The sequence below is a fragment of the Pristiophorus japonicus genome, chromosome 10 (assembly GCF_044704955.1).
Source record: "Pristiophorus japonicus isolate sPriJap1 chromosome 10, sPriJap1.hap1, whole genome shotgun sequence".
Lineage (NCBI taxonomy): Eukaryota > Metazoa > Chordata > Chondrichthyes > Pristiophoridae > Pristiophorus > Pristiophorus japonicus.
In genome coordinates this window covers 198,460,611-198,475,264 of record NC_091986.1, presented here as the reverse complement: position 1 = coordinate 198,475,264, position 14,654 = coordinate 198,460,611, and the positions used below count along the sequence as shown (strand labels likewise).

The 14,654-nt window shown below is 45.3% G+C and overlaps 1 protein-coding gene across 10 annotated transcripts in view; it reads left to right on the top strand.

The window, feature by feature from the left end:
- The window catches only part of herc2 (HECT and RLD domain containing E3 ubiquitin protein ligase 2), a 286,911-nt gene that overhangs the window by 146,843 nt on the left and 125,414 nt on the right, over positions 1 to 14,654 (top strand). For all 10 annotated transcript variants that reach the window (XM_070892466.1, XM_070892467.1, XM_070892465.1 and 7 more), the window contains 9 exons: positions 294 to 481; positions 2,135 to 2,327; positions 3,061 to 3,243; positions 4,459 to 4,643; positions 6,306 to 6,453; positions 6,566 to 6,762; positions 7,915 to 8,145; positions 8,276 to 8,411; positions 10,635 to 10,778. In XM_070892466.1, the coding sequence (XP_070748567.1) occupies positions 294 to 481; positions 2,135 to 2,327; positions 3,061 to 3,243; positions 4,459 to 4,643; positions 6,306 to 6,453; positions 6,566 to 6,762; positions 7,915 to 8,145; positions 8,276 to 8,411; positions 10,635 to 10,778 (1,605 nt within the window). The remainder of the gene's footprint in view (positions 1 to 293; positions 482 to 2,134; positions 2,328 to 3,060; positions 3,244 to 4,458; positions 4,644 to 6,305; positions 6,454 to 6,565; positions 6,763 to 7,914; positions 8,146 to 8,275; positions 8,412 to 10,634; positions 10,779 to 14,654) is intronic.

The window sequence follows — 14,654 nt, the reverse complement described above, 5'->3', positions numbered from 1 at the left end:
CCTTGAAATACAGCACAACCCAGAGGGGAGCTTAAGACCGCTACAAGGAAAGAGGTATTTTTAAAGAAACAGTGTCTGTACTCCCTTATGGTCTGTGGCTAATCATTTGTATAAGGAAAATTAAGGCTACTCAAAAGAAAGGTGCAGACCAAATTGAAGGCTAACGTTACCAATTCGTCATAAAAATATTTTAAAGAATTCAAAAAGATGCGAGTTGCCTGCCTCCTGGAACATTTGATAATGTTCCTTTGCATCCAAACCGATTTAAACCTAATATTGTAACCTTCCTTTAGGTCCTGCTTCTGATAGTGGTGAGGATGACATTGGTACTTCTCTTCATGGAGCCTCAGCCACTGTTTTGGAGGAGTCGAGAAAGGAAACCACACCAGTTCCACTGCCCGTTTCTGGTCCAGAGCTAGCGGCAATGATGAAAATTGGCACTAGAGTGATGAGAGGCGTGGACTGGAAATGGGGTGATCAGGTACAGAGGCAAACGATAATTGATTTATTCTAAAATGATTAAGAATGTCCAGGGCGGAATTTGTCTGTCTCGGCCTGTTCATTTTTAGGGGAGGAGCTGGGGAAGGGAAGTTGAGGTGTGTTTATTTCTGGTTCAACTGTGGAACAACTCTTCTATGGAGATGCTGTAGGTTGGTCTGTCCTCTTTGTATACTGTATCTTGTTTTAATTCGCTGTGTAGCACAGTGGGGTAGCATACTGTCCTTTTACTTCTGTATGCAGTTCCACTGTCACTGTAAACTGGTTTTTGCTCAGTAATGATGCAAAAGTTACTATTTAACTCGGGTGTCAAGTCTTGACAGTGCACGGAGTTCAATTTCAGATTTTTGAAAAGTGCTTACAATCTCAGTAGGATAAAGCTCCTGAGCATTTTATAAATGTAATCGGTGTACTTTCCCCCTACCGTTTTGATAAAATGTTCACTTGTCTATGCTTGCTATGCATTCAAAATTCATCAGGCGAGAGCAGAACTCTGCCCAGAATGTGATTCATAACCAACGGCATAACTTTGGTGTTCCTCGCAATGCAGCTGCTGATATGGAAGGTCTAACTACATAACTGCAGCGTTTTAAATCCGTGTTGGAATCCTGATTGTTGGTGGCAGTTTGTTTTGTTGCAAAGCAACTTCCGAGCGCTTGTGGAGCCACAGCACATTTCAGCAAAAATTGGCAATCTGACTGAGGCCATACTGATAGCTAGTGTGAGGAATAGGCGGGGGAGGGGTGGCTGGTGGGAATCATACTACTGGAACAATGAGTGTTCCTTTGAGTTTGGGGTAAATAATAAAAAAAAGATACCTTTTGGGATATTTCTATGTTCTCTCGTTCTCAACCATTGCAAACTGTCTGCGTTTATCTACTCTGTCCCATTCCTTCATAATTTTAAACAGCTCTACCAAATCACCATAATCTATTTTGTCCTAAAGAAAACTTTCAGCTGTCAACTTTCAAAATTTAAATATGAAAAGAAAATTTTAATTTCAACTAATATATTATAAATATATTTTGGCCTATATTCTCTAGAGTTTAGACGAATGAGAGATGATCTAATTGAAACATACAAAATTCTAACAGGGCTTGACAGGGTAGATACAGGGAGGATGTTTCCCCTGGCTGGAGAGTCTAGAACCAGGGGTCACAGTCTCAGAATAAGGGGTTGGCCATTTGGGATTGAGATGAGGAGAAATTCAGAGGATGGTGAATCTTTGGAATTCTCTGAGCCTCCACAACCCTCTGGGGTAGTCGTTGAGTATATTCAAGACAGAGATCGCTGGATTGTTGAATATTAAGGGAGTCAAGGGATATGGGGCTAGTGCAGGCAAGTGGAGTTGAGGTAAATGATCATCCATGATCTATTGAATGGCAGAGCAGGCTCGAGGAGCAAAATGGCCTCCCACTCCTATTTCTTATGCTATGTTCATCTAACTTTCCCAACTAGAAAGAAAGAAGAGAGACTTGTTCTTGTGTAAATGCAATTGATTGGCCAATGGAACTATTACTGGGCCGAACGGGCTCTTCTGTACCGTAAATTTCTATGATTCTTCTATAGCTCAAGTATCCTGTTTTGTTTTTAGCCTTTTAACTTTGTTCTATTTAATCCACCAATTCCTCTTCAGGATGGACCGCCTCCAGGATTAGGCCGTGTAATTGGGGAATTGGGGGATGACGGTTGGATCAGGGTCCAGTGGGACACTGGTAGCACCAACTCCTACAGAATGGGAAAAGAAGGGAAGTATGATCTGAAATTGGCTGAACCACCGCCTGCTGCACAGCCGGCTACAGAAAACTCTGATACCGAGGACGATTCTGGTTAGTAATAAAATGCTCGATGAATTTTCAATGATGAGAGGTCATCGACCTGAAAGGTTAACGCTCTTTCTCTCTCCACAGATGCTGTTTGACCTGCTGAGTATTTCCAGCATTTTCTGTTTTGTTTCAGATTTCTAACATATGTAGTATTTTGCTTTTGTATTAGTGTTCGATGAATTGTTATTATTTACTATCGATGGAAGAATTCCAGTCTTTGGAAAGAGAAACTTTTATAGGTTTGATGTTTTCGGGTACAAAAAAAAATGTAGTGGACATTACAACTACAGAACAGGGCGCTTTTCAAACTAATTTGGTTTGCAGTAGTCTGAGCATGCTTATTTTTCATGTGTTTGCTGGAATATTTTTTGAAGAATATTTAGCATTTTGATTTGAATGCCAGTGTTTTGTTTCACCACATTGTATAATGAGGAAATCCTTTGTGCTAATGGAGGAATTGAAAATTTAGTTGAATGGCGTCAAAGTAGATTGCAGCTTTATCAGCATTGTCAGAATATGTTATTATAGTAATTTAGTGAAAATGGTCTTTCAGGTTTTCTGCATAATTTCATAATGAAAACTCCCTGCTATTTAATACTAATTCTGCATGTGCTTTAATGGCTAGAATGCTGGGGCCTTCTCCACATTTATTCAAGGTGAGAAAGAAAGCAGTCTTGCATTTAGAAAAATAAATCAGTCTAATTAAAGTTTTCTTGTGATGCTGTTTTGTGCACAGAAGCAGAACCCATGGAGAAGAACACTCACCCAACTGTGATGCTGTTGATGGGGACGGTTAACCTTCTGCAGACCTTGTCACTTTCTGCTGGAATTCACTCTGACATAGTCCAGAATGAAGCCACCAAAACTCTGTGTGGGCTTTTGCGGATGCTGGTGGAGAGTGGAGCATCAGATAAAACGGGTACCGAATTGTAAAACCTTCAATAATCTCTGACAATGTTCTGGAATGCAATTACTTCTACGTTTTTCATGAGTAGAGTGTTAAAACAACCATGTTCTGAAAAACTGATGATAGCTGTTTATTTTTAATTTTACATGCTATATTGGAGTGTAGAACAGGAGGTTTGGTTTCTCATTTTTAGCTTCTAACTCCAGCTGTCTTGCTGTGGGGAGCTGCTAAATAGAAGTCAGGACATTTCTCATAGGAAGGGATAAGGCAGTTTGGGCAAGTTGCTGGTTTAAAGTAAACTTGATTGAAATATTGGGGCAGTTTAGAGTTTAGAAGAATGAGAGGTGATCTCATTAAAACATTTACATTCTCAAGGGGCTTCACAGATTAGATGCCGGGAGGATGTTTCCCCTGGCTGGGGAGTCTAGAAGTAGGGGTCACAGTCTCACAATAGGGGGTCAGCCATTTAGGACCGAGATGAGGAAAGATCTCTTCACTCAAAGGGTTGTGAATCTTTAGAATTCTCTACTCAGAAGGCTGTGGATGCTCAGTCATTGAATATGTTCAAGACAGAGGACGATAGATTTTTTGATACTAAGGGAATTGAGGGATATGGGGATTGGGCGGGAAAGTGGAGTTGAAATAGATCATCAGCCATGATCTTATTGAATGGCAAAGCAGGCTCAAAGGGCTGAATGGCCTACTCCTCCTATTTCTTACATTATGTATAGAAATCCCAAATTAAGCACCGGTTGCCAGTCATGAGCCCAATCCCCCAACAGATCAAGATCTGCCTGAAGTAGTCAAGCATCATCTCGTCCTAAAACTAGCACAGATCATCTGCAAATTTGCAGTTCGTGCCCCCAACACATACATTTAGATCATTAATAAAAATAGTAGAGGTTTTTTGGGGGACTGTTGCTCTTTACTATAGGGAAACGTAGTTTTGTGTTGTTCTGATACATTGGGGTTATTAACAAATTCAATTCTACTTGGCAAGATTAGAGTTTTGGTTATCGAACCATTTAGTTATTTGACATAGGAAGCTATACTGACACTGATTGATTTTAAATAAAATGCAATATGGAAGTGGCTGTTTTTATTCCTGTAACTTATTCTTTATTAAACTGAGGGCATACTTTACTTGTCTTTGCATCTAATCTATTGCAGGAGAAGAAAACTTCTGCACATTGTTTGGAGAAGTTAAAATGTTTGTGTTCTTTCTAGCTCCTTCAGTGAACAAAATAGTATCCAGAGAACAGCACAGGAGCTGGTGCACGCTGGGTTTTATTAGAAGTATAGCACTCACTCCTCGAATGTGTAGTACTCTGAGTTCATCTCAGTGGATCAGCTTGCTAACCAGGATTGTTGAAGGACAACAGTCCTTTACTGCTGTGTCTCTGCAGCGACAGGTGAGAACTTCTATTGTAGAACTCCATTTCCAAGGAGCCAAGGGCCAGATGCAGTTTTCCCTGTAATTTTGTTTCGGGCCATGCGGCCTCTTTAACGAGTCATTCAAAATTTCGCGCATGCGCAGTTTTTCTATTTGAAAGTTGGCTCACCGGCTGCACGATACCACCAGAGTGTCCCGCAGCTGCGTGGCCACACAGCTTAAAAGAAACGTCGGCCAGATGGACTTAAAACACTGCTAAAATAATATACTATTTGTCTGAGGTTGTGTTTTTTTTCCTGCAAATCTCATCACTTCAGTTTTTGCACTCATCAAAGTGAGGAATATTAGCACTGGTAAATGCTAAAATTTTCACTTTTTGCACCTGGGGTTATATCATAGTCTTAGGGTAAGGAGGATAGGTTTTCGATTCATCATGCCAAAAGTTGGGTATATTTTCCTCTGTTCACTAAAGTTAGTGGAAAAAGTCCACATGCATATAAAATGGGTTTCCTACCTTATACTCCCATTTTTTTCTTGAATTGGCGAATAGAAGATTTGAAAGGACTGTGCTCTTTCCCCCAAATTTATTCACTCTTCTGAAAGCGCTGACTTTTTCTGAGGTCTGCAGCAGCCTGACAACCCTCTGATACCATGTCCAAGTGGGCGATCTTCACGTTGAGTCTAGACCGTGTCATCAGTGCATGTGACCATGGAGGATACCTCAGTTGAGACCGGTTCTGTTGTCACCCGATGCTCACACATACATTTTTTGGCACCAATCACTAATTAGCTTTTAGCTAATTATTTTCTCTCCCTTTCCCACCTTCCTTCTAACTCAGTGGAGTGGAAAGCAATCGTAATGCTTCAATTGCTAAGATCAGCTGCTGCAGCAGTGACCAGAAATCTTCTCTTCCATATGGCTTAGTGTTACACCAGGCATAACCGTTACTCACTAGGCTATCTATCAAGGGAGCAAAGGACAGATATCGTGGATGGGGGAAATGGAGTGGGTGTATTTTACAAGGATGTTGAGGAAGTATTTGACAGGATACCACATGGTAGATTATTGGAAAAGATTAAGCAGTATGGAATTAACAGAAGGTAGCAAATTGGATTCAAACGGATAAGAAAGAAAGACTTGCATTTATATAGCGCCTTTCACGACCACCGGACGTCTCAAAGCGCTTTACAGCTAGTGAAGTACTTTTGGAGTGTAGTCACTGTTGTAATGTGGGAAACGCGGCAGCCAACTTGCGCATAGCAAACTTCCACAAGCAGCAATGTGATAATGACCAAATAATCTGTTTTTGTTATGTTGATTGAGTGATAAATATTGGCCAGGACACCAGGGATAACTCTCCTCTTCTTCGAAATAGTGTCATGGGCTCTTTTATATCCAGCTAAGAGGGCAGATGGGGCCTCAGTTTAACCTCTCATCCAAAAGACGGCACCTCCGACAGTGCAGCACTCTCTCAGCACTGCACTGGAGTGTCAACCTAGATTTATGTGCTCAAGTTCCTGGAGTGGGACTTGAACCTACAACCTTCTGACTCAGAGGCAAGAATGCTACCCACTGAGCCACAGTTAAGGGAAAAAACAGTACGAGTTATCTTTCACATTGTGTTCATATTGGTAATGGGTCTTTTGTTGACGTGGATTGTTGCTGTTCCTTTTGTGTTAGATCTTAGCCCTGCGCTTGCTGCAAGCAGTCCTTCCTTCCTGGGACAGAGATGAGCGATCAAGAGACATGAAGTTCCTTGTTGAAAAGCTGTTCGTTTTTTTGGGAAGTCTTCTAAGCACCTGCTCATCTGACCTTCCACTCCTGAGAGGTGAGCGTCATCTTTTTGACTGGCACATACTGGTCAGCTAATAAAGGAAAATATATGCAACGTTTTGAAAATCGATATATAGTTAAAGCAGCTTCTGGCTGTGTTTTCACAGAAGGAATGTTGAGAAGAAGAAGAACTAGACCTCAAGCTTCTCTGACTGCCACCCACAGTAGCACACTGGCAGAGGAAATAGTTGCACTGTTGCGAACCCTTCACTCTCTGAATCAGTGGAATGGACTTATCAATGAATACATCAATTCTCAGCTTAATTGCATCAGTGAAATCATGGCAGATAAACCACCAGAGGCAGTAAGTGCAACATTGTGTTTCTTTAGACTTTATATCGGGAGAATTCGCTGTTCTTTGTAAAGTGCCGTGGGATCGTCAATGTTGACCGGAATCCCAAGAACACATTTTTTAAAAATTGTCTTGTTTAAATAGTAACTTGCTACTTTAACTGTTTAAAGCTTTTTAAAGTGCACAAGAATATTCTTGTCATCTAATGCTTGATTCCTTTGGAAATCGGATGAGCTCAAAACCATTCCTGCAGCTCTAAGAATGAAAATGATGAAGTGAGTTTGCACAATTTAACAGCAATTCACTAAGTTTGTAACGACATAAATACCCTATCAGAGGATTCGTTTTATTTAAAATAGCAGTATTTCATTCTTCTTCAATTTAAACTTTTTCAAAACTTGTACTCTCTGATAGAAGCTAGTTGTCTCCCAGAGCTTTTATCTCAGCGGTGAGGGATTTTATGATTCTACTGTTTGATATTTTTTGAGTAATTGCATGTACTTCCTGTACATGAGTGCTACAGAAATGTTAGTTACATAAGAAATAGGAGCAGGAGTAGGCCCTGCGGCCCATCGAGCCTGCTCCGCCAGTTAATAAGATCATTGCTGATCATTGACCTGAACTCCACTTTCCTGTCCAATCTCCATACCCTTTGATTCCCCCAGACTCCCAAAATCTATCTATCTCCGTCTTGAATATATTCACAGACTCAGCATCCACAGCCCTCTGGGGCAGAGAATTCCAAAGATTCACAACCCTCAGTGAAGAAATTCCTCCTTATCCCTGTCTTAAATGGCCAACCCCTTATCCTAAGACTGTGCCCCTTAGTTGTAGACACTCCAGCCAGGGTAAACAACCTCTCAGCATCTAGTTAGTCGCTAACTGCCTATTTTGTAAGATACGTCAAGTCTCTGTTGCTTTATTATTTTTGCTAACCTAACGTTGCATACTTTATTGCCCCACCTTTATTTTGAGAACTCTGCCTCCACTGGAGAACAAAGGGATTGAGCTTGCACTTGCCTGCTCTCACTGGACACCATACTATTTGCCTACCCTTGGGAAAGGGAGCCATGATTTTGGACTATGATGTTTGGATTAATTTTTATGTAAGACAGTAAAATATTTTTGCATGTCTGAAATCTTCTCCATTTTATGCCCTTGTAGACAGTCTTGGAAGATTATTTTCCTGATTCGGACAACCCAGAGATTAGTGGGTTAATGGCAGTATTGGCTGTGATTGGTGGAATAGATGGACGCCTGCGGTTGGGTGGTCAGGTGATACATGAAGAGCTTGGAGAGGGGACAGTGGCTCGTATTACCCCCAAGGGAAAAATTACAGTACAGTTCCATGACATGAGAACATACAGAGTTTGTCCTTTGAGTCAGTTACAACCGGTAGGTGATACGTGGCTACAAAGCTCTCCTCCTTGCCCAAACGTTATATGAGCAGACCAACGGTGTTTTTGCCTGATTGGCCAGTTCATAATCTAAATGTGGTCATAATTAATTTGTCTTTTTGTTTCAGCTCCCAGTGACTGCCTTCAGTGTTAACAACTTGCCATTTGCTGACCTAATGCTGTCTGTTTGGGCTCAGCTGGTGAATCTGGCAGGGAGCAAGCTTGAAAAGCACAGGGGGAAGAAATCCAGTCAGAGCCTCACAGGTAATTAAAATATTAGCTTCAGCTTTAGTTTTGAACTAGCAGAGTGGAGACTTTTTTTCCGGCACTTCAGACCATCATTACTCTGGAAATCTGCCCGGAAGCTGTGCTATAAATGAGATAGGTTAGGTTCTCGCTCAGGCCAACATCCCCAGCATCGAAGCATTGACCACGCTCGTGCTCCGCTGGATGTGCCACATCGTCCGCATGCCTGACACGAGACTCCCAAAACAAGCGCTCTACTTGGAAGCGAGCCCCAGGTGGGCAGAGGAAATGTTTCAAGCCTCCTTGGAAAAAGTGTAACATCCCCATCGACACCTGAGAATCCCTGGCCCAAGACCGCCCAAAGTGGAGGAAAAACATCCGGGAAGGTGCCGAACATCTTGAGTCTCTTTGCCGAGAGCAAGCTGAAGCCAAGCGTCGACAGCGGAAGGAACGCGCAGCAACCCAGGCACCCAACCTCCCGTTCCTCCAACCACTGTCTGCCCCACCTGTGACCGAGACTGTTGGTCCTGCATTGGACTCTTCAGTCCCCTGAGATATTAGTGTGGAAGCAAGTCATATTCGACTCTGAGGGAATGCCTAAGAAGAGAAAGCAGAGAGTCGGGATAAATGGGTCATTTTCCGGTTGGAAATCAGTGGTTAGTGGTGTGCCACAGGGATCAGTACTGGGACCACAACTGTTTACAATATACATCGATGACCTAGAAGAGGGGACAGAGTGTAGTGCAACAAAATTTGCAGATGACACTAAAATTAGTGGGAAAGCGGGTTGTGTAGAGGACTCAGAGAGGCTGCAAGGAGATTTGGATAGGTTAAGCGAATGGGCTAAGGTTTGGCAGATGGAATACAATGTCGGAAAGTGTGAGGTCATCCACCTTGGGGAAAAAAAACAGTAAAAGGGAATATTATTTGAATGGGGAGAAATTACAACATGCTGCGGTGCAGAGGGACCTGGGGATCCTTGTGCATGAATCCCAAAAAGTTAGTTTGCAGGTACAGCAGGTAATCAGGAAGGCGAATGGAATGTTGGCCTTCATTGCGAAAGGGATGGAGTACAAAAGCAGGGAGGTGTTGCTGCAACTGTATAAGGTATTGGTAAGGCCGCACCTGGAGTACTGCGTGCAGTTTTGGTCACCTTACTTAAGGAAGGATATACTAGCTTTGGAAGGGGTACAGAGACGATTCACTAGGCTGATTCGAGAAATGAGGGGCTTACCTTATGATGATAGATTGAGTAGACTGGGTCTTTACTCCTTGGAGTTCAGAAGGATGAGGGATGATCTTATGGAAACATTTAAAATCATGAAAGGGATAGACAAGATAGAGGCAGAGAGGTTATTTCCATTGGTGGGGGAGACTAGAACTAGGGGGCACAGCCTCAAAATACGGAGGAGCCAATTTAAAACCGAGTTGAGAAAGAATTTCTTCTCCCAGAGGGTTGTGAATCTGTGGAATTCTCTGCCCAAGGAAGCAATTGAGGCTGGCTCATTGAATGTTTTCAAGTCAAAGATAGATAGATTTTTAAGCAATAAGGGAATTAAGGGTTACGGGGAGAGGGCGGGTAAGTGGAGCTGAGTCCACGACCAGATCAGCCATGATCTTATTGAATGGCGGAGCAGGCTCGAGGGGCTAGATGGCCTACTCCTGTTCCTAATTCTTATGTTCTTATGTTCTAAGAGGTTAGGAGAATTGCACATGGGATGTTTGACAATGCATCATTGCAAGAATTTCCATTAATGTGGCTCAGTAGTTTACTTTTGGTTGTTTTATAAACAAGTAATTCTTATTCAGACCAGAGTGCAACCAGCAATTTTCAAGGTGAACTGCACATTGAATTCAGATTTTGCTTTTGTTTTAATGACAATTTCTTCTGAAGCCCTACTGAATTCATTAGATTAACAGCATTTTAGTGCACTTAGGACTCAAATGTTCTCCCTGATAATATTGACGTCTGAGTCTTTTTAGAATTTCTCCCTGTACTGCACTAGACCTGAGTGGGTGATGTATTAAATGCATATTCAATGTGCAAGCTATACAATCTAAGATAAAACAAGCACTTTTCATGATAGCTTCCTACATTATTTTGGATGTGCTTTTTCTTGATATAATTTGCCACCCTTAATTTTTTTGAAATGTAATTCTATTGCCCCAAGGTTGACAGTTTGTTTTGAGACACTTTTCTGAGTTTAGCATTAATGTATATTTTCTCCCCCATCGTTTCAGATCAAGTGGATTTATATTTGCTACGATGTCAGCAGCTGAGATTGTACATACTGAAGGCAGCACGGGCCTTGCTCATGCATCAGGATAAGTTGAGGCAGATTCTTTCGCAGCCCGCTGTATTTGAAAGCGGACCACCTCCTACGGGTATGAGCCTTTATCTCCCACTGCAAAATAATATGTTTTGAGTTAAGAATTCATATAAACATGAAAGCTCTATCAAATCTAATCCTTCAAGTGGTGGCCCTGGTTTAGTGGTAGTAATCTCACCTCAGACAGAAGGTTGTAGGTTTTAGCCCCGTTGCAGACACTTGATCATGTAACCTAGGCTGACATTTCAGTGCTGCACTGAGCAAGCGCTGCAGTCTTTCGGGATGAGGCGATAAGAGCATGTAAAAGATTCGATAGCATTCTTTGAAGAAGAGCAGGGAAGTTCTTCCAGTGCCCTGTCCAACATTTATATATCAATCAATACCAACTAAAAATAGCTTATCTGTTTATTGATCTCATTGCTGTTTGCGGGACCTTGCTGCGTGGAGATTGCCCACATGACAACTGTGTCGCACTTTAAATGTACTGTGAAGTACATTGGGATGTTCCACGAATGTGAAAGGTGCTATATAAATGCAAAGTTTCTTTTCCGTTTTCTCCTATGCCCTTTCCTTTACACGTTTTCTAAATAATGCTAATTTACAAATAGTATTGAGCTAACTCAAATTAAGTACATCAAAACTTTTGTGATTTTGATAAAGTAACAACGTACAAAATATAGTCTGTATTTTAAAGCAAGTGAAAGCATCGAGCCTGCTCCACACTCATGATGACTGGAGCATCATGACCAGACCCCTTCCTCCCCCAACCCCCCTGCCCTCGCTGTCATGTAGTCTCCTAGGAAAGGCAAAAAAACCCCAGGGCCAATAAGAGAAAAAATACTCTGGAAAATTCCTCTCCAACCCACTCGGGTGATCAGAAGTCGTCTAAGGGATCACAAGAACAATGTTATCTTTAAAGACACTTAAGAAGTGAATTACTTTCACTTGCTTTAAAATACAGACATTGGGCCCAAGTTTCGGGCCGCGCCTAGAACGGCGCAGCCCGACCTGGACGCCCGTTTTTCGCGCCACAAAGTGCGCCTAAAAAAAACTTCCAGATTCTCCGGCTCCCTGCAGGTCCTCTGGCCCTCGGCGCGGCGCAGCACGAGCAGTAGGGGGCGGAGCTAGGTCCCTGCGCTGAAAACAGTGCCGGGACCTCTGCACATGCGCGCTACAGTGGGCGCGGATGTGCAGCAGCTCCAGGTGCCCAAAACTGTGTGGGAGGGGCCCGAAGCACGCGGCCCCTAGCCCTGGCCAAATGGCCTCACTGGGGCTGCGTGCATAAGGCTCCTCTCACGCCCAGCTCCTGCTTCCTCCCGACTCGACTCGACTCCTGCTCCTCCGCCCCCGGGACCGGACCGCGACACCGACCCGACTCCCGCTCCCCCCCGCCCCCCACCTCGGACCGGACCGGCGCTCCCCCCCCCGACCCGAACCGAACCAACCTCCCTCCCACCCACCCCCCCCGACCCGATCCGCACTCCCGACCACCCCCCCCCCCAAACCCGGACCCGACCCAACCTGACATCCCCCCCCCCCCCCCCCCGACCCGAACCGACCTCCCCCTCCCCCCCCCCCCCCGACCCGTGCTCCTGACCCCGGACCCGACCCGACCCGAGCCAACGCCACCTACCTGTAAATCTGGTGCTGGGGACGGGCCCTGCCCGAAGTCTTGGGCCCGGCCAAGACTCTCCTCCTCCCCCCCCCTTCTCCTTTCACCCCCCCCATCTCCTTTCACCCCCCCATCTCCTTTCACCCCCCCATCTCCTTTCACCCCCCCATCTCCTTTCACCCCCCCATCTCCTTTCACCCCCCCCATCTCCTTTCACCCCCCCATCTCCTTTCACCCCCCCATCTCCTTTCACCCCCCCATCTCCTTTCACCCCCCCATCTCCTTTCACCCCCCCATCTCCTTTCACCCCCCCATCTCCTTTCACCCCCCCATCTCCTTTCACCCCCCCATCTCCTTTCACCCCCCCATCTCCTTTCACCCCCCCATCTCCTTTCACCCCCCCATCTCCTTTCACCCCCCCATCTCCTTTCACCCCCCCATCTCCTTTCACCCCCCCATCTCCTTTCACCCCCCCATCTCCTTTCACCCCCCCATCTCCTTTCACCCCCCCATCTCCTTTCACCCCCCCATCTCCTTTCACCCCCCCATCTCCTTTCACCCCCCCATCTCCTCACCCCCCCATCTCCTTTCACCCCCCCATCTCCTTTCACCCCCCCATCTCCTTTCACCCCCCCATCTCCTTTCACCCCCCCATCTCCTTTCACCCCCCCATCTCCTTTCACCCCCCCATCTCCTTTCACCCCCCCATCTCCTTTCACCCCCCCATCTCCTTTCACCCCCCCATCTCCTTTCACCCCCCCATCTCCTTTCACCCCCCCATCTCCTTTCACCCCCCCATCTCCTTCACCCCCCCATCTCCTTTCACCCCCCCATCTCCTTTCACCCCCCCATCTCCTTTCCCCCCCCTTCTCTTTTCCTTTCCCCCCTTCTCCTTTCCTTTCCCCCCTTCTCCTTTCCTTTCCCCCCTTCTCCTTTCTCCTCCCCCCTTCTCCTTTCCCCCTTCTCCTTTCCCCCTTCTCCTTTCCCCCCTTCTCCTTTCCCCCCTTCTCCTTTCCCCCCTTCTCCCCTCCCCCCTTCTCCCCTCCCCCCTTCTCCCCCTCCCCCCTTCTCCTTTCCCCCCTTCTCTTTCCCCCCTTCTCCTTTCCCCCCTTCTCCTTTCCCCCTTCTCCTTTCCCCCCTTCTCCTTTCCCCCCTCTCCTTTCCCCCCTTCTCCTTTCCCCCCTTCTCCTTTCCCCCCTTCTCCTTTCCCCCCTTCTCCTTTCCCCCCTTCTCCTTTCCCCCCTTCTCCTTTCCCCCCTTCTCCTTTCCCCCCTTCTCCTTTCCCCCCTTCTCCTTTCCCCCCTCCCCTTCTCCTTTCCCCCCTTCTCCTTTCCCCTTCTCCTTTCCCCCTTCTCCTTTCCCCCCTTCTCCTTTCCCCCCTTCTCCTTTCCCCCCTTCTCCTTTCCCCCCTTCTCCTTTCCCCCCTTCTCCTTTCCCCCCTTCTCCTTTCCCCCTTCTCCTTTCCCCCCTTCTCCTTTCCCCCCTTCTCCTTTCCCCCCTTCTCCTTTCCCCCCTTCTCCTTTCCCCCCTTCTCCTTTCCCCCCTTCTCCTTTCCCCCTTCTCCTTTCCCCCCCCATCTCCTTTCTCCCTCCCTTCTCCTTTCTCCCTCCCTTCTCCTTTCCCCCCCTTTCCACTTCTCCTCCTCCCCCTTCCCCTTCTCCCCCCTTCTCTTCTCCCCCCCCTCCCCACTCCCCCTGCCCCCCCCCCCCTCTCCCCCTCCCCTCGCTGTCAGAAACACAGACACTGACAGACAGAGAGATAGAGACACTGACCAGAGACACACTGTGGGGGGTGGGGGCATCCCAGCACGCTGTTGGAGGGCTCCCGGTGCTGCAGTCGGTAAGTAGAAAATGTTTTATTTATTGATTTAAAAAAAAAATTATTTCTTAGTAATTTTTTTTGATTGATTTATTGATGTTTTTATCATTTATTATTGATGATGGCTCTTTATTTCTAAAACTGAAGTGTTTAATGTTGTAAACTTCCCTTTAAACCCTCCCCCATTCCCTATGCCTTATTTGTAACCTACGCCTGATTTTCTAAAGTGTAGACAAGGTTTTTTCGAGCGTACAAAAATCTTCACTTACTCCATTCTAAGTTAGTTTGGAGTAAGTTTTCACTGCCGAAACTTTGAAAACAGGCGTAAGTGGCCGGACACGCCCCCTTTAAAAAAAAAAAAAAAAAATTCTGTTCCAAAGTGAAACTGTTCTAACTGACTAGAACTGGAGCAAACTAAATGCCGAGAATTTGAATTTCTAAGATACTCCGTTCTACACCAGTTGCTCCAAAAAATCAGGAGCAACTGAGGCCGAAACTTGG